We start from the raw sequence: 24,886 nt of genomic DNA on the forward strand, positions 1-24,886 counted from the left end.
AGACACTTCATCAGTGTGTTACCCCTGTCAGAGACTGTTGGTGTCTGTCGGAGCTTGTTTTCGGCGACTGAACATGCTGAATTGGCATTAAAATGTCTGAGAAGTGATGCTGTAATCTGGTGACTGTCAGCGTTGGTCTGCGTCTGTCGGTGCAGTGTGAATTGGCCTTTAGATGCTTGGCACAGACATAACACACTTGTGGAACATAATCACAAATGCACCTTGCCTTACTCTGATCTTCTTATTTTTTTTTTTTTCTCATGGTTCATGATTACTCAGAGTGCACTCATAGGGGACATCTATACACCGTTTTCACCAACATCCTCGGCTTCCTGTTTTTGTCCATGGTAGATGGGATGCTGGCGCACAGTCTCCGAAGAGGCAGATCCTCTGAGCTCCTGATAAGATAGTATAGCAGGTTACAAATGTCATTTGAAGAGAAAATTCACTGAATGTATTGTGTCTCCTTGTTGCATTTGATGGCATTTCATTTCATTAAAGCAATATCCAGTGCTATCCTTCATCAGAAACCATACTGAAAATAGAAATGATCATTTAAAACACTATTTTACTGTAATTTTTGATCAGTTTAATGCAGCATTGGTGAATAAAAGTGTAATGGAGTTTAACGGGCATAACCTATAAAAAGTATAACAGGAAAATGTACAGTTAGCCAGTCATCATCACAAAATAAATCCCTTCAGGCTTATACAAGACCCCTCTGCTCCATGTTAGGCACCAGCCCTTCAAGGCTTATTTTACCTTAAAGACAAACTGTGTAATATCTGTACAATATCTGTACAATATCTCTTACATAATTCCTCAAAGTGCTGTGGACTCTAAATCATACAGTCTGAGATTGCAACTGTGATTGTCACAGGATTAAAGCTCAGTGGGGGGATTTTAAGATTTAGTCATCTCAGACTGTTATTGCTTATGTGGCTCTGCTCTGGATTCGGGGATAATGGGTAAATCCTGTCTCTTTACATAGCTGAGATAGCTTTCTCCCTCCCTTTAAATACATTCATTTTACATTTATTTCACATTTTTCTGACTTTAAAAATAAGGGGGATATCACAACATGCCATATGCGCACTTTGTCATAAACACAAGCATGCTGATCCAGTCATGATTGTTTGTTTGTGTGGTCGAATTCTAACACACGGTATCATGCATTATGCTACGAAAGAACATGTGTATCAGCAGGACGTCATGGTGAAGAAACTCATAAAGTGTGCTGGTATTCTGAACTTTACAGGCCAGCTGCTGCTCGCACTCCCTCAGACATGTGAAGCAGCACAGTCCCACTGAACTCCCACTGACCTGTGTGAGAAACACACACGAGCACACACACACACATGCACACACATACACACAGGTCACATTCCACTCTTATAGCAACTCATTATAAAGTCCTTTAATTGGCAGGTGGTATGGATCCCTCCTCCACCTCTGTCCTTCAGGCTTCCTCTGAATCTTTGGGTCTCTATGGAGTAATTAAACACAGAAGCATCATGCCCATTTAAACTGAATGTAAATCTTAATCTTAAATAAACAACTATAACCTTCTCTGTGTAAAGCTAAAGCCAATTTTACAATTTCATTGCCATGTCAGTGTAATGGCTAAAATGGCTGTAAAAAATTATGTTAAAGGATTAGTTCACTTTGAAATGAAAATTAGCCCAAGCTTTACTCACCCACAAGCCATCCTAGGTGTACATGACTTTCTTCTTTCTGATGAACACAATTGCAGAAATATTAATAAATATCCTGACGCATAGAGCTTTATAATGGTAGTGATAGGGTTCAATGAGTATGAGCTGAAGAAAGTGCTTCCATCCTCATCCATCCATCATAAACGTGTACTCCACATGGCTCCGGGGGGTTAATAAAGGTCTTCTGAAGCGAAACGATGCATTTGTGTAAAAAAAAATATCCATATTTAACAAGTTATGAAGTAAAATATCTCGCTTCCGCACCAGCCACCTTCCGTAATGAAGTTAAGAAGAAAGTGTAAACTGGCGTCGCGTCAGTTACACTTTTTCCGTAAGTTGATTAGGGAAGGCATAGGACGTAGCGTAAGCTTTGTGAACTGCAAGAGTTTTACACTTTCTGCGTACGTTGAAAATGGAAGGCGGCTCGTGCAGAAGCAAGATATTTAACTTCATAACTTGTTAAATATGGATTTTTTTTTTTTACACAAACGCATCGCTTCGTTTCAGAAGGCCTTTATTAACCCCTCAGAGTCGTGTGGAGTACATATTTATGATGGATGGATGTGGATGGAAGCACTATCTTCAGCTCATACTTGTTGATCCTGCTCACTACCATTATAAAGCTCGGATGCGTCAGGATATTTATTAATATTTCTGCGATTGTGTTCATCAGAAAGAAGAAAGTCATATGCACCTAGGATGGCTTGAGGGTGAGTAAAGCTTGGGCTAATTTTCATTTCAAAGTGAACTAATCCTTTAAAACCTTTATAGCTCAAATAATACAAAAGAATATAAATACGTATATATAAAAAAAGTTTTAACTGAAGAATTTTATTTGTATACGTAATGTAATGATCAAGCTCTATATTTCTTTCAAATCCTCTAAGCACTGGCTTCATTTATTTCCATTTTAAAGGGTTAGTTCACCCAAAAATGAAATTTCTGTCATTAATTACTCACCCTCATGTCGTTCCACACATGCAAGACCTTCGTTCATCTTCGGAACACAAATTAAGATATTTTTGAAGAAATCCAAGGGTATCTAAACCACACATAGGCAGCAACGTCATTGCACCTTTTGAGGTCCAGAAAAGTAGTAAAAACATGGTTAAAATAGTCGACGTGACTACAGTGGTTCAACTGTAATGTTATTAAGTGATGAGAATACTTTTTGTGCTCAAAAACAAAACAAAAATAATGACTTTATTCAACAATTTGAACCGTTGTCATACATAGTGAACTCAGCGCAGGCTTCCATGTTTACATCCGAACGCCAACTTATTATTGGCCAAAGCTGAACACGTGAGCACCACGGCACATGCATGTGATGCTGACGACCAATAATGAGCTGGCGTTCGGATGTAAACACGGAAGCCTGCAGTGAGTTCACCACGTATGACAACGGTTCAAATTGTACCCTTGGATTTCATCAAAAATATCTTAATTTGTGTTCCGAAGATGAACGAAGGTCTTACATGTGCGGAACGACATGAGGATGAGTACTTAATGACAGAAATTTCATTTTTGGGTGAACTAACCCTTTAAGTCCCTCAAGCAACCTCCATTTTCCCTTTATTTAAGAAATGGAGGGACAATTTTTTTTTTTTTTTTTTTTGGGGGGGGGGTGATAATCAACTTTATGCTACAGATACTGTCAATTTGAGCATATTCTATGAATCTCTGAATATTCCTTAAAGTGTTCTTTTTCCTTGGTCGAGTATCATCTCATATCGGGTACCGATTGAGCTAGAACTTCCAGTGGTGTTAGAAAAAAAAAAAAAAAAAAAAACCCTTTTTATGTACCTAATGACCAAAGAGTAGGAAAAAAAGGCAGAATGAATGACCGATTGAAGAAAGCAGAGGGATGGCAAAGAAACTTACAGAAATGTAAATTGGAGAGGAAATGATCAAGTGGTGCTTCAGAGGGAAGTTTGTCTGTGGTTCGTGTGGCCGTATAATGATAGCGTTGTTCAGGAACAGCTTTGTGCCTGGCCTGAATAGTAAATAAGAGCTGGGAACTAAACAGTTTTGTTGTACAGCATCTGTTGCGAAACAAATTGATTTACTGTAAAATGATTGCAAATTTTATTCAGTCTCTTGTTTTTTAGGTTACTGAAAGCAGGAACAACATCCTGTCAGAGCTGCGACGTAGTGGTTAGCACACATGCTTTGACACATTGAGCTACGGTGCTTATGCGGATGATGTGCGTTTGAATCTGTTTTATAAGATGTCTGGTTACTGTTTCCTCAAAGTGTAAAACATGGCCAATAGTTCCAAGAAGTATCAAGCTTTGTGTCACCAAGAAACACATATAATCTTATATAAATTATTTATATGAAAATAAAATGATAGTTAAATAAAATATAAAAAGAAAGATACAGTAAAATAATAGAAAGGAAAAGATCCTGAAAACACTTAATATTTTTTTTATGACTTAAGCTCATAACTCATAACAGTAGCACTTGTCCTCTATCATCTTTCTAATCAGGATCCCAAGCCGAGATGACCTCAGCTAAGGTCAAAGGTCAACAGGGGGCAAAAAGTCAGTCCTCAGAAAGCTTTAAAGTGATCTGAGGTCAAATGGAGTTGGGTCACTGTTCAAGCAGACAGCTGAGTAGTTAAAAGTACTATTCAGTTACCTCCCTCTAATAAATGAATTAGTCAGGGTACAGCTCCAGTTTGGATCTGACTGAATTTAAAGACAGGAGTTGCTTTATACATGTGCAAACATTAAATATAATCTTTTATCATTATTCATAGCTTTGAAATGTATATGGGAGTGGTTTGCTACAAGGAAGAATGTGTTTATATTTCACCTTAATGTTGTTTTATGTCTTTAAACTGAGATTACATCTCAAGGTCTTCAATCACTAGAGACATTTTGAACACAACAGCTGTTGAATTTTCCTATAGGGCATTTCAAAAATGTAAATATTTAATATGCAACATTTTATGTTCACAGTAATATTCAGTAGCTAACACAAATGGTGTCTGTAGTGTAGTGCATTAATGTGTTTTAACAGGGATGTCAGGATATCCAAACAGCTCTGGACACACTCTGTCAACACTCCAAACTATACTGATGTTGCTTCAATTTGTGATCATCGCACATAATGAAAGAGAAGAAACTGCACTAAAAAGGTCTGAAAAAATGAAAAACAACTCAGCATTCTGTTCTAGCTGCATCAAACTGGGAATTGATTACAGAAAGGATGTTCCAATTTGCCGTCAGGAGGCTGTCATCTGGGAACAGCTATTAGCTTATTTACAGTGAAATTGCAAACCCCTACAGTATTTTGCAATGTTCACAGAGGAAATCTTGGTTATCTGCAGTGCATTTGCTAATGGTTCAGGACAAAAAATGTCTAAATCATCTAACAATCTGGTGTGCGTTTGCCATACAACATTAATGCTTAACTACCATAGTATAATGCATCAGAGAATTAACTAGACATGACTGTTTCCCGAAACTTTGTTGCACATCCGTGGTTCAAACAATGTTGGTTCAAAAATAGTTGTTTACGATGTCATCACAGAGGGGGTGGAGTAATAACTTCTGCTAATTTGGTTCGAGACGGAATTAACATGGCATCTGAGGACAACTTTGCTATTTTTTTTTTGCTATGTCCTCAGTTGTTTTGCTTTATTTCTGGATGTTTGATTCGATCACAGATTTCGTCTTATGCCATACTCTGTGAGTTATAAACAGCGCTTTCATTCTCTTGACCAACTAAAAGATGTAGAATGAAATATGACTATATACATAATTGGGGGTGTAACGGTTCAAATTATTCATGGTTTGGTTTGTATCACAGTTTTAGAGTCACAGTTTCGGTACAGTTCGGTATGTGCTATGTTCAAGGAAAAAAGGACTATACTCTCAAATAAAAATAAAGAAAATAAGAACAAATAAACTACAAGCAAATGCACAAATTAACACAGTAGAGCAAAGATAAAAAAATAAAATAAACAGTGCTTTTCAGGTAGGTCTAACATTAGTTTTCAGGTGCAGAAATTGAATAAAGTAATCAAATGTAAAATAACATTGGATATTTGACTATAAATTAAAGATTAATCCTTATTAAAGTTACAAAAGCTATTCAATCAAGAGCATTGAGTGATTTTTTTGTCTTTTGTTGTTTGATTAACATTAAAAACACAGACAGCAGGAATATTAGGCTGCTGTCACTTTAAAGGTGGACTTAGTATTATTTCAAATACACTGTTTGGAAGTTAGTCAGGCCGATACTAACAACAAACGCGTAACCAATCAGCATTAGGGGGCGTATGACGGCCGAGGAAGGAATGAAGGTTTATGCCTGAACTCTTGTTTGTATTTACTCTTGTGTACTGTACGTTAATTTTTTGTGCTTCCTTGTCATTCGTTCATCATCTGCGCTTTATTTTTCATGAAGCATTTTGTTGCACGTCAGCTGTGATAAATAGACATCCACTCGCATCGCGTGTGTAACAGTGTCCAGATAGTGAGAGTTTTGCAGTTAAACTACTGCACACTGATAGAGAATGAGGTGTTTAGCGTCATTGGTAGTGCACTCGCCTCGCATGCAAGCACTCAGAGCAGGGTGGTTAGGATCGGAGTGTGAGTTTTGGAGGCGGAGCAATGAAGAGAGGGGTGGGTTTGTTTGGGTTGATTTCAAATATCAACAGTGTTCAACAACGAATTAGAGAAATCACAGCACCTTTAACACTGATACTGTATGTTCACTTAAGATGTAACTGACTATGTTTGCTAGGATACTTACTAAGACTGGCATGTTGACATAATTTTTGTGTGAATTTGTCTGTTCAAGCGCAAGACTTGAAAGAGAACTCAATATTTGTTCTCATATAAGTTCTAATATAAGTTCTCATTCGTGTCTTCTGGCTCTTGAATGTTTAAATTGGCAAGGCTTAAATGAGTTTAGTTTAAATACAGATAGCAACGTATATGTTGTTCAGGTCTCACCTGAGCTTGTGCACTATCAACACCGCAGCGTAAGTGACTGGTTATATTCGAGCATACGCCACTTGCATTTAGTTTATAAAGAGTGACTGTTTTGTCCACTTTTTTTTTTTTTTTCTTTTTTTTCGATCATCGCTGTTGTTGTAATGTATTGGGAAGCCAGAATGCGTATCCATCGACAGAAACATTCATTAGCCAAACTCTTTTACGCCTTATTTTTAACAAACCATATTATAAATATGTTGTCAGATTTCAGTTGAACTGCGGTGCAAGTGCGTAGAACCATGGGTGGAGAAAGGTACAGTTAGATTTTTTACCGAGAACCATTACACCCCTAATACAGATATAGATTGTACTTCATCTTAGCTTGCGTATTTTGCTCAAGAGGCTGATCTAATTAACCCTTTGAGCGGTACGGTCCCACATATGGGATTTTTATTTCTGTGCCCCTGGGCGTACGGCCCCACATATGGGATTTCGAACGTTCAGCAACGTCACATAACTGCCAGATTCAAACTGTGCTTTCGTGCTTTGGCTGTGAGACGGACGCGCTCAGCTCTTGTCATATATCACAGCTATGCAGTGTTTTCAGCCACATAATGCTTCTTTTAAGGTTTCAGACATTTAAATACGCATAAGCACCATTAAAACAATACATTTAGAGTTTATAAAATACACGCTGATGTCAGACATCAGTGGAAGCAGCAATAACAATCCATTCAAATATAATTTGCTGACATTTATTCATATCAGACACACATAATGGGCCTAAGTAACTATAAAGTTTACTCTATTATTCTTCCAGTATATGCCACTTACTTGCATATATTTTGGGAGAAACTGATGAATTCTCATGCTGTAAATCCGACTGACAGGACTCTGTGAACTGCAGCGCAAACTAAGATGGTGGCGCCCATCTCGCATTATAGATCAAGATAAAGATTGTTTATAAAGGTTTTTAAACGACAGAATACACTCACTTACACATATTTGAGAATCGGAATATCATATGGTTGATGACATGGTAAGCAAGTTTGCAAATATTTTAAATAAAAAAGGAAAAACAAAATAATAGCAATCCATCTGTCATACAGTGTTATTGTGGCTGCGTTCAGCGGAAACAATAAGGGCAAACGTTCTAAAATAACGGTCGCCCACATGTCCTACTAACAAGAAACTATGCTTCTAACGACAGGTCGAGAGCTGATTTAAAAACATTACAACCCACTGAACAGACAGCCCATCTCTCCATAGCCTTGATTTCATTTGTGATACATTAAATATGGTATCTACCCTGACTAAAGTCTATAATCAAGCATAAACCAAGAACTGTGTTCTGTGTTTGTTTATTTTTTGTGTGTATGTTGTTGATCACGCCGATTTCACTCTTGAGTGGAAAAAGCCTAAAGCATCTGGATCCCAGTGTGTTCCAGACACCTGTTAGATAGTTCGGCCAAGGCTGGACAACACTGTTGAAATGATTGTGGGAATTATGGTTACGTGGTTAACCACAGAGAATTATGACTGTGGTACATTGAGAACAGCATGAGTCATATTGTCTTTGTGTATACAGGCAAACACTGACATCCATAAATGGATGTTTCTTGCTCTTTATCGTAAGAACGCATTCCCATTTAAACAAATAGGATAGAAGTAATTTTTGCTGCCATGTGCCCACACAGTTATGTAAACATGCGGTGCCTAAGTCATTACAATGTCATCACACTGTCTAGTAAACACTGCAAAGGGTGATATCCAACAACAGATATCAAAGAAAATCATGTCTAACTGTGGGGACTTTTAAAATGGCCACCCAGTGGGAGTCTCATTTCATTTAACCACATAATTAATACTAATTTATAATGATGCTATCATTAAAACAGTTTGTGCATTAAAGGTGTCCTTAGTAATATAATGTAGTAATGTAGTAATGTTTTGTGAATATTGTGCAAAAGTAATATTAGTGTGTTCATATGAGTAACACTAAGAGATATGTATCTGAACCGCACTGAACACTCACTCTATAGCGTCAAAACAAGACCGGATGGAGCGTGGAGGAGGGGACAGGTTATGTCTTTGAGAGAAAAATGACACATATCACTGTTATCTGACTCTAGTCTCTTTATTAGACACATTAATCTCTCTGACACTAGGCACTTCCTTCATAGAGTCTAGGCTAAGACAAGTTCTAGACTAAACATGGGTTTATGCATACTAACATATCGCCACCCTTGTGAAAAAGAAGTAAAATAAAAGGCCATTTAAAGAAAGTACACATTCATGACTATGATTCTTAACATACTTAAGTACACTTTCAAAAAATGCTCTTTGTAATAATGTCAAATTAAAAAGTACATTTTAAAACATGTTTTAATCATGATTTGTCATGCTTTAAATAAGTACACTTATTTTGATAAGATTAAGCAGCAGATACCGGTCCTGCTGATGGGTTAAGAACCTTCTACGGCCCTGTCCAGCTCTCCTATAGTAACTGCCTGTCTCCTGGAATCTCCTCCATGCTCTTGAGACTGTGCTGGGAGACACAGCAAACCTTCTGGCAATGGCATGTATTTATGTGCCATCCTGGAGGAGTTGGACTGCCTGTGCAACCTCTGTAGGGTCCAGGCATCGCCTCATGCTACCAGTAGTGACACTGACCCTAGCCAAATGCAAAACTAGTGAAAAACAGTCAGAAAAGATGAGTACGGGAAAAAATGTCAGTGGCCTCTACCTGTAAAACCATTCCTGGTTTGGGTGTCGTCTCATTGTTGCCCATCTAGTGCACCTATTGTTAATTTCATTAACACCAAAGCAGCTGAAACTGATTAAAAAAAACCCTCTGCTACTTAACTGACCAGAACAATATCCCAGGAGTTTAACTGACTTGATGCTATTCTCTGATTAAAAAGTGTTCCTTTAATTTTTTTTGAGCAGTGTAAATTGACATACATGACATACTAGGTCAATAGAAATTACATTAAACTATACTTTAGTGTACCAAATGCTTGTCGGTATATTCTGAAGTACACTTTAACCATATTTCAAAGACAATAGAAGTAATTATAAGAATTATATATAAATATGTACTTAAGTTATACTAACTTTAAGTGGCTCAAAAACACTCTAATGTGCAGCTAATAGCATTTAGTATCAAATTAATCTATAATACAAGTATAATCTTTTTAAGCATATTATTTTCTTTTTAAAATAAAGTGTACTTCTCAGAAGGTTTGTAATACATAATAAAAAGGGTTATTCATTACATGATTATTTCCAGCATGTGTTAAAATTCAGCTAGTAATAGAATAGGTCTCGGAGACATTGATTATATGTAATTTGGGCATAATTGTTGAATGATCATCAGAGATGAATGCACATAGTTTTAGGCCAGTCTGAAGTCATAGCTCTGGAATGGAGCATAGACTTTCCTCTGTCTCTTATTTAAGAAGCCTTAAAATGTCTTTGAATGAATGAGGCCTATTGAACACTCAACTTCCCTCTACATGACAACAAGACTCAGATGCCTTTTAAATGATGTACCATAAATATGCCTGACAGTTACAATACATAACATGCCCTACGGTCTCTAAAGCCAAGTTTACACTACAGGACTTTAAACGTCGGCAGATCGCTGTGCTGTTCAGACTACATGACTTGCTGTGGAGTCTTGAAGTCGTTGTGGTGTTCACACTACGTGACACTACGTAAATGATCCGCAACAGGAGGTTACACACTACAAGAGCTGACGACAACTCTGTCACCCAACGACTTTATTTGAAAATGAGGATTAGGAAGAAATTAGATTAAATTTTGAATTAAATTTAATTAAAATTAAATGAACCCTTTCACACATAAGTTTAAAATATTCTGGCTGACCTCCCAGAGTTAAGGCGACTGTTATTTTAGAACGTTTCCCTTTATTGTTTCCATGACGACACGTCATGCTTGTCACATGACACACCGCGGCCAGCCGGCCACACTGTTTGACAGATGTATTGCTTTTCTCACCATGTCATCAACTATCTGATATTCCGATTCTCAAATATGTGCAAGTGAGTGTTTTGTCATTTAAAAACCTAGATAATGACCCTGATCTTAATATATATATAACGTGAATTCATCCATTTGTCCCGAAATACATGTGGCTGGTGAACTGGGAGAACAATAGAGTGAGTGAGCTTTATAGTTTCTTACACAGTGTGTTTCTGATATGAATAAATGTCGGTAAATTATATTTGAATGGATTGTTATTGCTGCTTCCATAGACATCAGTGTGTATTTCATTGGCTGTTGTGTCATGACACGTGACACCACAGGATATTGAGTCGGCCGACATCTCCAGATATTTAGCATGCTAGATATTTGTCTGGCGTCTGCGAGGTGTCGGCGACACATCAGCGAGCCTCTTTGATGCGTCGTTGAGTAGTTCGAACATAAAGATTGGTGAGCGCCGATCACTCGCCGATTTTCCCCCGATCACAGCCAGACCCGTCGGCAAGCTCGTTAACTTGCAAATCGGGCTTAAATCGGGCTTAAAATCCTGTAGTGTAAACTTGGCATAAGTGTGCTTTGAGACAACAGCTGAGTCCAGTTTGTATGGTTGGTTTCAAATCATTCTTACAATATGTGAAAAGAGATTTAAAAAGGAAGTGGCAGGTAGGTGGGTTTGGACTAAGCTATTGAATCAAGTATAAGAACAGCCTGACACTAAGCAGTGTATGCATCATTTCCCTGCACTGTTTTATATGATTGTGGCTTTGAGCTTCATAGTTAGACGGCTGCTAGTTTGTTCCTCATTAATCTATGACTCTGTTGTCTAGTTTGATTGTTGTTTTAGCGGTTAGTGTTGTCTGGGGGCATTTCTGGCCCTGCAGTAACAAATCTATGTCTGTGTTTTTGTTCTCTGTTTTTGTCTGGTATTGTTTTTTTTGTTTTAGACAGCCAAAGGCATAACAGACAGCCTTCTGACCTTCCTGCAAGGGCTGAACAGACTGCACATTGACCAAATGCTTTGTCACGTAGGCTTCAGTTTTGCCCTAAATCATTTAAACATAAGGACATCCCTTTTAGTTGGAAAGATATTATTGTTCACTTTATATCACATTCCCAAGTACGAAAAGGTTACATTTAACCATTTAAATTGCAAAGGGATTTCCCTGTTTAATTTTTTGTTCATTTAAAGGTGTTTAATTCAGCACTAGTATCAACAAACAAAGTGGCAAAAATTCAATACCATTCAAAAATTTGTGGACAGTAAGATTTCATTTTTAAAATACTTTTATTCAGCAAAGATGCATTAAATTTATCAAACGTGACAAGACATTTATTATGTAAAATCTAAATATAATGTATAAAAGCTGTTCTATTCATTAAAGAATCCTGAAAAAAAAATTATCATGATTTCTACAAAAATATTAACCAGCGCTACTGTTTAATATTAATAATAATAAGACATGTCTCTTGGGCCTAGTTTCACAGACAGGGCTAAGACTAAGCCAGGTTTAGGCCTTAGTTCAATTAGGACATTTAAAGGATTAGTTCACCCAAAAATGAAATTCTGTCATTAATTACTCACCCTCATGTTGTTCCTTTTGTACATCTTCTGAACACAAATGAAGATGTTTTGACAGCTACTCCACTACCACTTTGATGCTTCAAAAAGTTCATAAAAAGATCGTAAAACTAATCCGTATGAATTGAGCAGTTTAGTCCAAATTTTCTGAAGAGACACGATCACTTTATATAAGGAAGCCCTGAACCGCATTGGTGGGGGAAAAAAAAGGAAAACTTATGGTGGGGAGAAAAAAAGAAAAAAAACAAAACTTATTTCGTTATTTCGACATAAGTTGTTATTTCAAGATATTAAGTCGTTATTTCGACATAAGTCGTTATTCCGACATAAGTCATTATTTCAAGATATTAAGGCCCGGTTTCACAAACAGGGCTTAGGCTAAGCCAGGATTAGGTCTTATTTCAATTAGGGCATTTAAGTAGCTTTTATAAACATACCCTAGTAAAAAACATTACTGGTGTCCATCTTGAGACAAAACAATGGCACTGACATATTTTAAGATATATCAGTGGAAGTTGCTTTCAGTTAAAACAGCTCAAACATGCATTTTAGTCTAGGACTAGCCTAAGCTTTGTCTGTGAAACCGGGGGTAAGTCTTTATTTCGAGATATCAAGTCGTTATTTCGACATAAGTCGTTATTACGACATAATATCTCGTTATTTTGAGATATTAAGTCATTATTTCGACATGTCGTTATTCCAACATAATATCTCATTATTTTGACATAACTCATTTCGACATATCTCGTTATTTCAACATAAGTCGTTATTTCGAATCCACCTTTTGCCGAGCTCGCTCTTCTCTATTTTCCCATCACATATCACATCAGAAAGGCATTTATTTTCAATAAAAATGAAAATAGTGTTCTAAAAGTGGAAATAACCTGCCTAACGAGTGTTTAATAATATTAAAAGTATTTATTGGGTAGGGTTAGAGGGAGGTGTTGGGTGGGATTTTGTTCTCCCAATAAGGCAGCATCCATTTAATACTTTTAATTAAAATAATCATTTACAGTGCAAATAGCTGTAGGTGTTATTTACACTAGGTGAAAATAGCGATGCATTCTATTTTCACTATAAGTGACAATAGCAGCATTTTCTCGTTCGATATTAGCCACTAGAGGGCAGAATAAAACAGGGAATCAATTAAAGAACGCATTGTAGTTATGTTGACCTACTGTTACAAGTTGGTGCTCCAAAATCCCAGAGGTTTACCACGGGAATGTGCATTCATGCCAGGCATGCATTCATTCCAGGCTAACCTTTATTGGTTAACCTTTATACCAATGAGGTTCATTCTCGTGTGTTTCGCAGCATGTTTGAGCTTCCGGAAGAGGTTTGTTCTCACAGGTAAATCAGGTTTGGTTGATGTTTATTTGTGAATAATGTTTTTGAGTGAACTAACCCTCTAAGTAGCTTTTTTAAATGTGCCCTTTACATTACTGATGTGCATCTTAAGAAAAAAATACAATGACACTGACATATTTTAAGATACGCAAGTGCAAGTTGCTTTCAGTTAAAACAGCTCAAACATGCATTTTAGCCTAAAAACTAAAATTTTAGTCTGAAGCCCTATCATCCACCCTGCGCAATGCGACGCCAGGTGCGATGCAAGTGTTTTTTGCTAGTTTCAGCCAGATGCAGTTATCAATCATTTTCACGTCCAGCACCACGTTGTTTAAATAGCAAATGCACTCGTGCTCATCTGTTCGCCCATGGGTGTGCTGGTCTGAAAACAAGGTGTGTTCAGAGGCAACTGAAAACGTCTGCGCCGTTGACCAACAAAAACCTGGTCTAAATTCAATGACGGAGGGTTTTTTTTTTTTTAAAGGGCACGTTAGTAATATGTGCCTATAAGCGGGTGCACAACGTGCGTACACTTTACATTTTACGCATACGCTTGTTACACACACAGGGACGCACAGCAGCACACAAACATGCCAAATATTAAAAAAAATAAAAGGATTACCTTGTAAAAGATTATTATTGTGTACATAAAGATGAAAATGCCTACATGCCATAATGGATAGTCATTGCATGTATTTACCTATTTTCAGTAACGATTAATGAAATTGGCTACTTATTTGCCCATGTATTTAAACTGACTCATCAGGGTCGAGGGTGTCTATATTCCGCCATGTAAATAGCAATCTGCCATGGTTCAAGCGCACCTGGCTTTTAAAGGGAATCTGAGATGACACTCTGATTGGTTTATTGCATGTTACACCCAAAACACACCCATGACTCATTAAAAGACTAGGTACAACACTTCTGGACCATGCGCCTGGCGTGGCGAACATTTTTTCCGTTGTTAAACTAACAAAAGTGGATTTGGACATGTCCTAAGTGCACCTGCGCCATGTGCTTCAGACCATGCACTTAGATTATTAAAATGGGGCCTTTAACCCTTGTCTGTGGAACCGGGCATTGATGATACATGTTCCCTATGTTTGCTCCTGGACTTATGTTTCCTGTTCCTTGTGCCATGTTTGTAGTCCTTTTGTTCATTGGTTCCACCTGTTCAGTAGTCTTAATTGTTCACTGATGTGTCTTGTTAGATGGTTAGGCCTTGTGGATTTAAACCACAGTGTTTCCTGTCAGGTCTTGTCCTTGAATGGGTGTTTATTTAGTGTTCTCTGTTCTGCTCCTGGCGTTCAGTTTTGCTCCTGGCGTTCCTTTGTGTTTTTGTTATTATTTGTTTTATTTTGATATTTGATTTTCATTGAGTGAGGTGAAACAGGCTTAGAACAAAATTATTAAACAGTAGCAAAAAGTAAGAAGATTTTAACTGGAGAGGGGAACAGGATTGGTAAAGCACATCAAGTTGGGATTCAAACTCAGGTCACCAAAGTTGCTGCTGCATGGTATGTCAGAGCGCCACCCACAAGGCAATGATAGGAACATTGAATTGCTCAATAATGCAACCACAATGTAGAAATAAGGTCATCATGTCTGTGTGGAACTTTTCTCTCAGCTCCTGCCATAGTACAGGCATTACACGAATGGATAAAAAGAAAATGCGCAAGCTTTCTTAGTTATTATTCACTGTTGTTACTCATTACCCTTTGTCCTCCAGTGGTTTGATTTGGAAAACCTCTTTCCTTCAAGCACAAAAACACACTCCTGAGTGCATACTCTAGACCTTTTTCACAGGTTGTGTCGGAAGCGGACTCATGCTAATCAGGTGATCATTGTCTCAGGCTAGCTGGAAAATGTTTTTCCAGGTAGTGAAGGAAAAGGTCATTTCGTTTTGTGGGGAAAGCGTGGGGTGGAACAGGATAGAACACAATACTCCTCTCATCATCTGCTGTAATCATCAACTATTTAGCAATAAACTGAAACTGGCCAGTCTTACACTTATTGTTTGTGTTGTTGTTTAGTTCTTCATCTTTTCCACCTTCTACAAGACAATGCTTCCCTATGGAGTCACTCCATGCATTGTTTCAGGACTAACAGTGCTCAGAGAAAATAGCAGTTCCACACCTTTACCTTATTTAGTGGTTGATATTCATTACACTATCATCTCTCCACTATTTATCCACATATTTGATAAATATTTAAATGAGTATTATAATTGTGGGCTTTGCAGTATGAATATTAGAGAGGAAGGACATGCAACCTTATTCTTTCTTCTGTTAGAGGACCATGAGTCTGTTTGAGGTCTCATTCAAAAAGAATTCTTTGTGACTTGAGGCAGGAGGCTCAATGTGGCCTTTGTCTGTTGCTTGTCCTGCATCTCATATCAGACGAACAAGACAGAATGTCTCTGAAACACTTTGTAGCAGACAGTTTAGTCTTGGCCTTAAAGATTTCATGGACACACAGGGCTGTTTCAGCAGTCTGTGGGATCAGTGTGTAGGAGTGAGTAGACATACTGCCATCATAGAACAAGACCCTCTAAAAAAGTAGGTCCCCTCTTACAAAGAGAATAATGAATAATGTATTCATTAGCTCAGCACTGTTCATAATGGTATAAGTTAATGTATGTTATAAATTAACTTTCCTTTATAGTGAAATGCCTTAGCTAACTTAGTCTAACTAAAGTCATGCTTTAAAAGACATAATTAAAAGACGGGTATTAGGTTTTAAGTGTGTTTCTGATTCACAGTTGGGTGTTTCTTCAGTTAGGGGCTCCAGATCTGAAATTATTTTATTGGTTTAATTCTATGATGGAAATTCTACAATTGTATTTAATAGGATAGCTGCTTGCTAAAGCTAATTTCATAGCAACTATTATACATATCCTATATACATACGAAAATAGAAAAAAGAAAAAAGAATCATGCACTATAAAAAATATTCTGTTCACAAGTGATATTTAACTTGTTTGTTGCTGTTGTTTTTGTCATCATATGCATCTCATATTTCATCAGACGTTTCAGCTTATTTTAGTTAAAAATAATAATTAATATTAACAATATTAAAACAAATATTTTGTATTTTCATTTAAATATTGACTGGGTCTGGCATTTGTCAGGGCTTATCTGTGTTTGTTATGGATGGGTTTATCACAAGTCTTTGTTCTGTGAACTAGTTTTTAGTTTGTTTCCTTAGTTACTAATTGTTTGATTATCTGTCACACCTGATGCTCTTTTCGTTAATTAGTTTGCTCTTGTATTTAAGCCCTGTGATTATTTCGGTTCATTACCTGTTCTTGTCATTAGGTTGGTTGTTCTGTTTTGTTCACGGTCCTTTGAGTTTTAGCGTGTTTATTGTTTTGTTTGTTTCTAATAAAAGTATCCACTGCATCTAGATCCTGCCAACTTTTCTTTATTGCTGCAGCCACCATGTGACAGCATTAGGGTTAAGCAATACAATCTATACAAAATGCTTTTGAAAAGGTATCAAAAATAAAGGATGAAGGCATTGTAAAAGCTTTATGGCCTTCATATAACACAAGGGGGAAAAAAGTTGAAATCTGTTCGTTTTAGTAAGTAAAACCTTTTTACATTCTCATGAATATTTCTGAAAATGATCTTGTCCTCTACATGACCATCAAAGAAAGAAAAGCAAATAAATAAAGTATGATTTGTTGAGTGATGTGGTTTGACCAAGCACAGCTGCAGAATCACAAGAGTGTCTGAAACATGATGGAGATTCACATCAAGCTGCCACATTAGAAGAACCGGCAATACAGTGACAGCCTCTAGCTCAACATCACAACTTTGCAGCATTCATGTCTGTTATTTGTAAGGCTAAATATGAATCAAATGTACTGTCATTTCACATGGCTTAACATCTGATAGCACCGAGCAAGCTTTTTACCCAACCAACTCAGCATGCCATTTAACATTGTCTTCACTCTTTTTCTTTTTTCTCTCAGGGAGTGAAGAAGAGCAGTGGACCATGTGGGGGGAGAGACTGCAGCGGAGGCTGTCGCTGTTATCCTGAGAAGGGTGCGAGGGTAAGTCTGTTTCAGTCTTGAACTATGTGAACTTGAACTGAGTTACATGCTAGCCATGTTACTCCGGTTGTGGATGCGCTCTTCCTGAATCAACGCGATGAAACAAGAGCAACTAAAGCACAAACAATTCACACCATTCTTTAGTGTTCTCATTATAATGTTATGATTGGCGCTGCACATCTTGCACTTAACAGTATTTTCATCTACTTTATCAAGTGATTCCAGACATCCCTGCACATTTTTGAAGCCATGATGAGAAATGATTTTGATTAAAACATAGGCCTACTGTTGAAAAAAATATGATGAGAAAAAAGTAACACTGCTAGATTAATAACTCCATGCAGTAAATAAATAATCAATATCACACGAGTAGCCGTGCTGATATACAGCCATATCGCATGACAATGAGTTTGATATTGTGTTTATACAACAGTTCGATGGCACAAGTGTGTAAATAAATAAAAAAACAAACAAAAAAATGGATTGTCTTTAAAACCCCGCTTTTGTGGTGTTTTTTGTGCCTACTTCCTTCCACCATGGATTAAAATCTCAAGTTGACAGTTTAACAGTTGAGCCCAAGCCTCCGTTACTAATTCTAAAACGTCACTTTAGAACTAGTAATGAAGGAACGCTGAGTCACTTCATTGAAGCTCATTGTAATATGTAGAGTATTATGAGAGAGAGATTGCCTGAGCGAGGGCATTACCTGCATCTAGCTGATATTCTTCAGGTCAGTCTTATATTCATAATCACAAGATCAGTTTGAATGTCCACTGAGGAAAGCGATATCTTTGTCCTTTTAACATTTAAGAGTATTTCCCATGACAGCACTAGTCAATACATTTGTCAGTTGCGTCTCGTAAGATGTTGTTTAAAGTAAAAACAATGTCCTTGTTTCCTTGTTTCAGTCCATTTCAATATAAAAGTCTTTGTGACTCACTCACTCATAAAGACAGTATTTGCCGCCATCAAATGGCGTATTAATGTAACTTTCACTGAAGTCGAACTCAATACCAAAATAAGCAGAATATTATTTTTATAAAATATTACTCATTGAACAATAATATTTAAATGAACAACAATAGCCATTATAACAGTATAAGAAGTAAAATAGGAAATAAACACAAGCAAACAGTTCAGTCAAACGTACAAAAGCAAACGTGCTAAAAAAACGTGCTCTAGTTAGTACAGGATTTAATTTCAATGTAAATATAAAGTTATGAAACTTACTATAGCCCTTAAACCAAATCTATTAGCTCTGGAACAAGTAATAGATTAATAAGACCAAAGATTGCCCGTTTGATATACCCAAAATGAATTATACCTCATGTTTAAACACTATCTACATAAGAGCCAGTGGCAAATTCCTGAAGGACTGGCTGAGATGAAGCTGTTCTCTGTGGGTGCTGAACGGTCGCTGACGGCCTGGAGCTCACATCTCCGAAAGCATCTAAACAAATTTTCAAACAGGCGCTATGCTTACCTAAAATCGCATATCTGAGGTCTAAACAACTACATACTCTTAAAACTACATACTCTTAAAACTACATTCCGTTATAAAATAACAGTAGTATCTATAAAAAATATGGTGGGTTTGCTCGTCCGCCATGACACTCACTGTGAGAATGCTGACAGCAGAGGGATTCAAATGGTGAAACGGTTCCCATGGCGATACTGGTTGAATATTGCATGGCTGGAAAGACCTCTCAACCAATCAGAATTGATAACCGGAACAAACTGTTGTCTAAAATGCAGTAGTGCAATGGATAAGTGCTAAATTATATTGATATTATCTTGTACAACACTTTCAAACAAACTGCATCAAAAATACACAAAGATACATTTCAAAACACAGGCGTATTGAACTTGAAACATCATTTTTAAGTTTTTTTTAACTTATATTGAACTTATGTTCACTGAAAGCACAGGGCAACTTTAAATAACAGATCTTTTAAAGTACACACAAATTTTTTTTTTTTTTTTTTTTTTTTTACAGTGTAATTCAGATTGAATTGTAGATGTTTGACAAAGTATCTGGCTGTACAAGACGTGACTGTTTTTTTCACCAAATCTATGACCTCTCGTCATCTGTGGTAAAAGTAAAGCTCCTTAGGGAGGGTGAAGGAGAGAGGAAATACATTCCTTAGCAAACATCAGGATATGAAGGCCTTCAAGTAAGACTTGAGATGTCAGTTCAGTTGTCTTTTTTCCTGCACTGTAAAGGAGCAGGAAAAGGGGTTTGATTGTTATGTTGAGCCATATAATAAGTGCCAAGGCTTCTGAGGGTAAAGTGCACTCATTCCAAAAGACATTTTTTTTCCTTTTGTTACACATAAATGCAAACACAGAAGGGAAGGAATTGTAGACAAACACTCCCTGTTTGTATTTCTGACGCACTTGACATACAACAGAAAAGTCATATTTCTATTCAGTCTGACATTCTGTTATATATAAGTTAGCTTTTCACTTTGACTTATAGTTGTAATGCATGACAGGATTTACTTTGTTAAACAAATTACACTGTGATATTTTTTGTGCTATTAGCCATATACAGGGACTAAGTATAACGAAACCACCCAAATTTGTACATATTTACATTTTACATTTATTAATTTAGCAGGCGTTTTTATCGAAAGTGACTTACAGTTGTGGAATACAACAAGCAATTAATGTAAAGACGAAAAGAGAATGAAAGAGAAAATTTCTTAAAAATTCTCAGTCCCATAGCAACAACCTAAAAACACTTAGAACACTTAAGCAACTGCATAGCAGCACCCTGGCAAACACCTACTGCTCCCCAGCATTGTGGTGGCAAACCTTGCACAAGACTTATCAATATAACACTTATTCCACACAAAAGTACTATTGAATTTCACAGTTTTGTTTCCTTCCAGGATCTGTCAGCATCTTACTTTAGCCAAACACACTTTTGCACTCTTTGTGTAGTCCTCAGTTTGATGTATGTGATCATGAATGATGTTTATAGGGAAAAATAGCCTCACAGATGTCTGGACACAGTTCATGTCTCCCACTGGGTCCCATGTGACCCTCCGCTGTCCGGCCTTGACATGGGAGGCCAGCGGGAAATAAATGTGAAACTAATTTGTGTTATAATGACAGGACCATTTATTTGCAACATTTAACTGTTGCAAATAACTGTTGACATTTTAAATTATTATTTCTATGGCCTAATAAAACTTAAAATGTCTTGAAATGTTTATTTGTACTGGGAAAAGTAATACATCTACAGTAAGTTGATGATTTAGATTTGTTTGCAGCGATATTTTTATCAGAGAAAAATAGTCAAATCAATATTATAGGATCATCCAATGGTTCATAGTAAACACATTAAATTGTCCAGCAAATTTTATGAATGTAACTGTATTGGCACTGTGCAGCCTAAGGGGCCGTTCACACAGAACACGTTTTTCTATTCCAATACGCTACTTTTCCATTGTTTTTCTATGTAAATGCGCTAGAAGGACGTGTATGACCGGTAAGGCCTGGGAATACTTAATTTTCCGTGCCCGGACGCGTCTCGCGCGCAATCGTGTCCGCGCATCTTTCAAAGTATTCTCAACCGTGGATGCGCGCGGATGACCGAGTTCGACATATGCGCAGTACAATTTTTTTCTATACTCTACCAGATATCGTGTCATCAACGGGACATTCGCTGGGCAGGATCGGAGAAGAAAAATAGTGCATCCACCATTGCAACATAGTTCAGAAGATACACCAAGAGAACAAGAATCAAAAACGATGGATCAGTTTACTCGTCTTGTTTTTGAATCGCTCTTTTCACACTCTTCTTCGACGCACACTGTGCTCAGAACTGTGCGTATTGCCACCTAGTGGCATTGGTGTAATGTAACGAAGTAATAATACTTCGTTACAGTACTTGAGTATTCTTTGGGAGAATCTGTACTTTACTTGAGTTTTTATATTTCTGTCAACTTTTACTTTTACTCCACTACATTTCCTAAATAAAATGTATACTTTTACTCTGATACATTTTCCCAAAGCATTTTCATTACTTACTACAAGATGAGGTCGGAAGAACACAGATTGCAAGCAAGCATGTGCAAACAAGTGCTCGCACAGCCACGGTTGATTTCATTTTCCGGGTTGCATCCGTTGCTGGAACGGCTGAGAAGAGTGCACTGTCATTATACTCTACGAGAGCGGCCTCTAGAGGCGAAATAAAAACTGAAATGTACAGAAATGTATTCGATTTGTTCTTTTTTATCAGCACTGTAACACATATTTTGATTAGATAATCATCAAGTTTTCTAAAATAGAGCCAAATAATGTGTGAAAGTATACATATAATAGACATATGCTATGTTTTTTTGTGTAAAGATGGCAATTTTTAAGCATGACTGTTTGGATTTATATGAAATGGTAACACTTTACAATAAGAGTCCATTTGTAACATTAAATAAGGTTAATAAAGGTATTGTTCATTGTTAATTTCAACATTAACATTTTAACATTTTAAAGTTGTCTCTCACTCTAAAAGAAAATGGTGCTATATAGTACTAAAAGTGGTTCTTTGACTCGTAATCATAGGGGAACTACTTTAAGTGCTGTATAGCACCAAATTTTGGTGCTTCAGTGGTTCTTCAGTGGTTCTTTGGGATGACTGAGGTGCTATATAGCACCGCTATAAAATACTTTTCATACTTAAGTACAAAAAATATCACATACTTTAAAACTTTTACTCAAGCAATATTCTAAACAGTGACTTTAACTTCTACCAAAGTCATTTTCTGGTAAGATATCTATACTTTTACTCAAGTATGGCTTTCGAGTACTTTATACACCACTGCCTAGTGGACTCTTCTGTCCTGCTTGTGCATGCGCTGTTGCACGTGCACCGTCCGTGCGGTCTTGAAATTTGGGCTGCACGCGGATGGGGTGTGCGGACGTCCGCAAGCCCTCCGGATGACAAAAATTACGTCATGCGGACGGTGCACAAAGTATACTTTGGGCTTTACGCTCGTGTCTTTTGCAGCGCCTTGCACATGAGCGCCACGTTTTTAAGACGTCGTGTCAAGTTAAAAGAATTTCAACTTTTACACGCAGTGCTGCTCATCAATGTCAGTTCCAAAACAGTGGACCATTCGGAAGAACTCGGAGACAGTGCAAGTGTTGCGAGCTTCTGTTTACAGTAGCAAGTTGGTGTGGCAACTGTTTTATTTGTTCGTTATTGCATCACATCTCAAAAGTGCATCTTGAAACTCTCACGTTCTGCGCTGCGTTTTTTTAAAACCCATTTCTGAGTTTTTAGACGCAAAGATGTGTTCTGTGTGAATGAGCCCTAACTGAATCCTGGAGGCCTTTGTGTTTTGTTTTGTTTTGTTTTGTTTTGTTTCAGTGATTTTTGCTCCCATTACTAAGTATCAAACACTTTTTTGGAAATCAGAAACTTTATATGATAAGCTTTGTATTTATAAACATTTCTATTGTGTCCTACAAAGTCAAAGCAAGACAAAGCACAATATTTATTATTTTTTTCTTTAGTATTGGCTGTCACTTTGTGAGGATATTTTAAGAGATATATGGATCTATAGTGCCTGCCAGCCAAAATCAAATTTATTCTTCATGTGCATTGAGATTTTATTTGGAAGAAGAAATGTTACACTTTAGTGAAGAAATTGAGGGACAGAAGGATATCACTAATCACTACTCCATCACTATTTTTAATAAGTGGCACACATACAGGACATTTAGCTTTCTTTTAGCAGGAAGTGTAATACAAAGCATTTCAACAGATCATTTCTTAAGATAGTTTCTTGTTGGTGGGAAAGAGGCACACTGTGGGCAAAAAGCAGATTCTCTATAAATGGATCCATGTTCCAGATACATAAGTTATGCTTCCTGCATCTCTTTTCATAGTCTTCCGTGTGTCTGTGTGAGAGATGATGCAGTGACTCTTGAATTCCCCGTGTCTGTCTCAGTGGAAAGATCTGTTGAACTGATTGTTTGCTCTCAGTGTCCGTTTGATCACACACATTCTAGTCCATGCTAGTCAGCAAGAAACAAGCAGCCCCAACAAACAGATTCTTTAGTTTATTATTTTTATTATGCAATTTTATTTTGAGATGTTACATGTAATGTTATGAAAATTTTCTCTGTTTCCCTCCTTCAAACAGATACCACAAGTCTATGTTTCCTGAATGCCATCTTCATTTCCTCATGCCTCCGTACTGAAAGAGACTCTTCTTCTCTTGTTTCTCAAAGGACTTTTATTTCTTTAAATATCATGACTTCCATCTTCCACTTTGTCTGTGCCCTTTCCATATTCAGCCTTGGAGTCTTGGAAAAAGTCTCTTTAGATTTAAAGAGCACATAGACAAACAAAAGGAGCATTGTAGGCAGGGAGAAGCACAAGATGCAACTGGGGTTATTTGTGTGATCTATCAGCTGTTAACATTGCCCCCATATATAAGAGACTGCAGTCCTGTCTGTCATTGCTAGTGTGGGACAATATCGAGATCTATCAGTCTGTCCGTCCATCCATCCATCCATCCATCCACCCGTCCATCCACCCGTGCAAAGTATTCACAATACACCAGCCTATAACTGTCAGACTTTCAATCTCTCTTTAAAATGCACATCTTAAAACAAACAAACAAACAAAAAAAAAACCAGACTGGCCAAAACCTTGTTAGTGCCAACCTTATAAGCAGTAAATTATTGTTTCACTGGAAACACAGACTGTAACGACTTCATTGAAAAAGTTTCAAAACAAATTCCTAATGGTGAATGCTTATCCTGACCGCTTCTTCCTTCCTGTCAGTAAATCATTTGGATTGTTGCAGTTGATGATTAGTTTCCTTCAAGGACATATAACACATTGTTTTGGACAAACATTCCTCTCTATTTAAAATTTAATGTCAAAGAAGAAAATGTGGAGGTCAAAATATATTCATAGACCTTTAGCTTCCATTAAACAACACAATATACTAAAAAGTCAAACGAAAAAAAAAAAAATGGCCTTGAGTTGTAAAACTGCATTTATGATTACTTTTGTCAAATATGTCATAAGGGACTAGTAAATACCATAATGGCATTCACAGTACACTAGTAAACCCTCTATCCCAGTCATTTTAGAAATCTGTGGTCTACTAAGGCTATATGATAAAGATGCCCCTGTTTTACTAAAGGCCATGGCTTTTTGTGTTAGTCTCAACACAGGATTTAGACCTGCAGTTTCCATTCAGTAGGC

General features: G+C 37.1%; 1 protein-coding gene across 1 annotated transcript in view; it reads left to right on the forward strand.

Annotated features, from left to right (window-relative positions):
• Positions 1-24,886, forward strand: part of col4a2 (collagen, type IV, alpha 2) — a 109,341-nt gene that overhangs the window by 21,188 nt on the left and 63,267 nt on the right. The window contains exon 4 of the mRNA XM_051904657.1: positions 17,575-17,655. Coding sequence (XP_051760617.1) covers positions 17,575-17,655 — 81 coding nt within the window. The remainder of the gene's footprint in view (positions 1-17,574; positions 17,656-24,886) is intronic.

This window comes from Ctenopharyngodon idella, chromosome 9, assembly GCF_019924925.1.
Source record: "Ctenopharyngodon idella isolate HZGC_01 chromosome 9, HZGC01, whole genome shotgun sequence".
Lineage (NCBI taxonomy): Eukaryota > Metazoa > Chordata > Actinopteri > Cypriniformes > Xenocyprididae > Ctenopharyngodon > Ctenopharyngodon idella.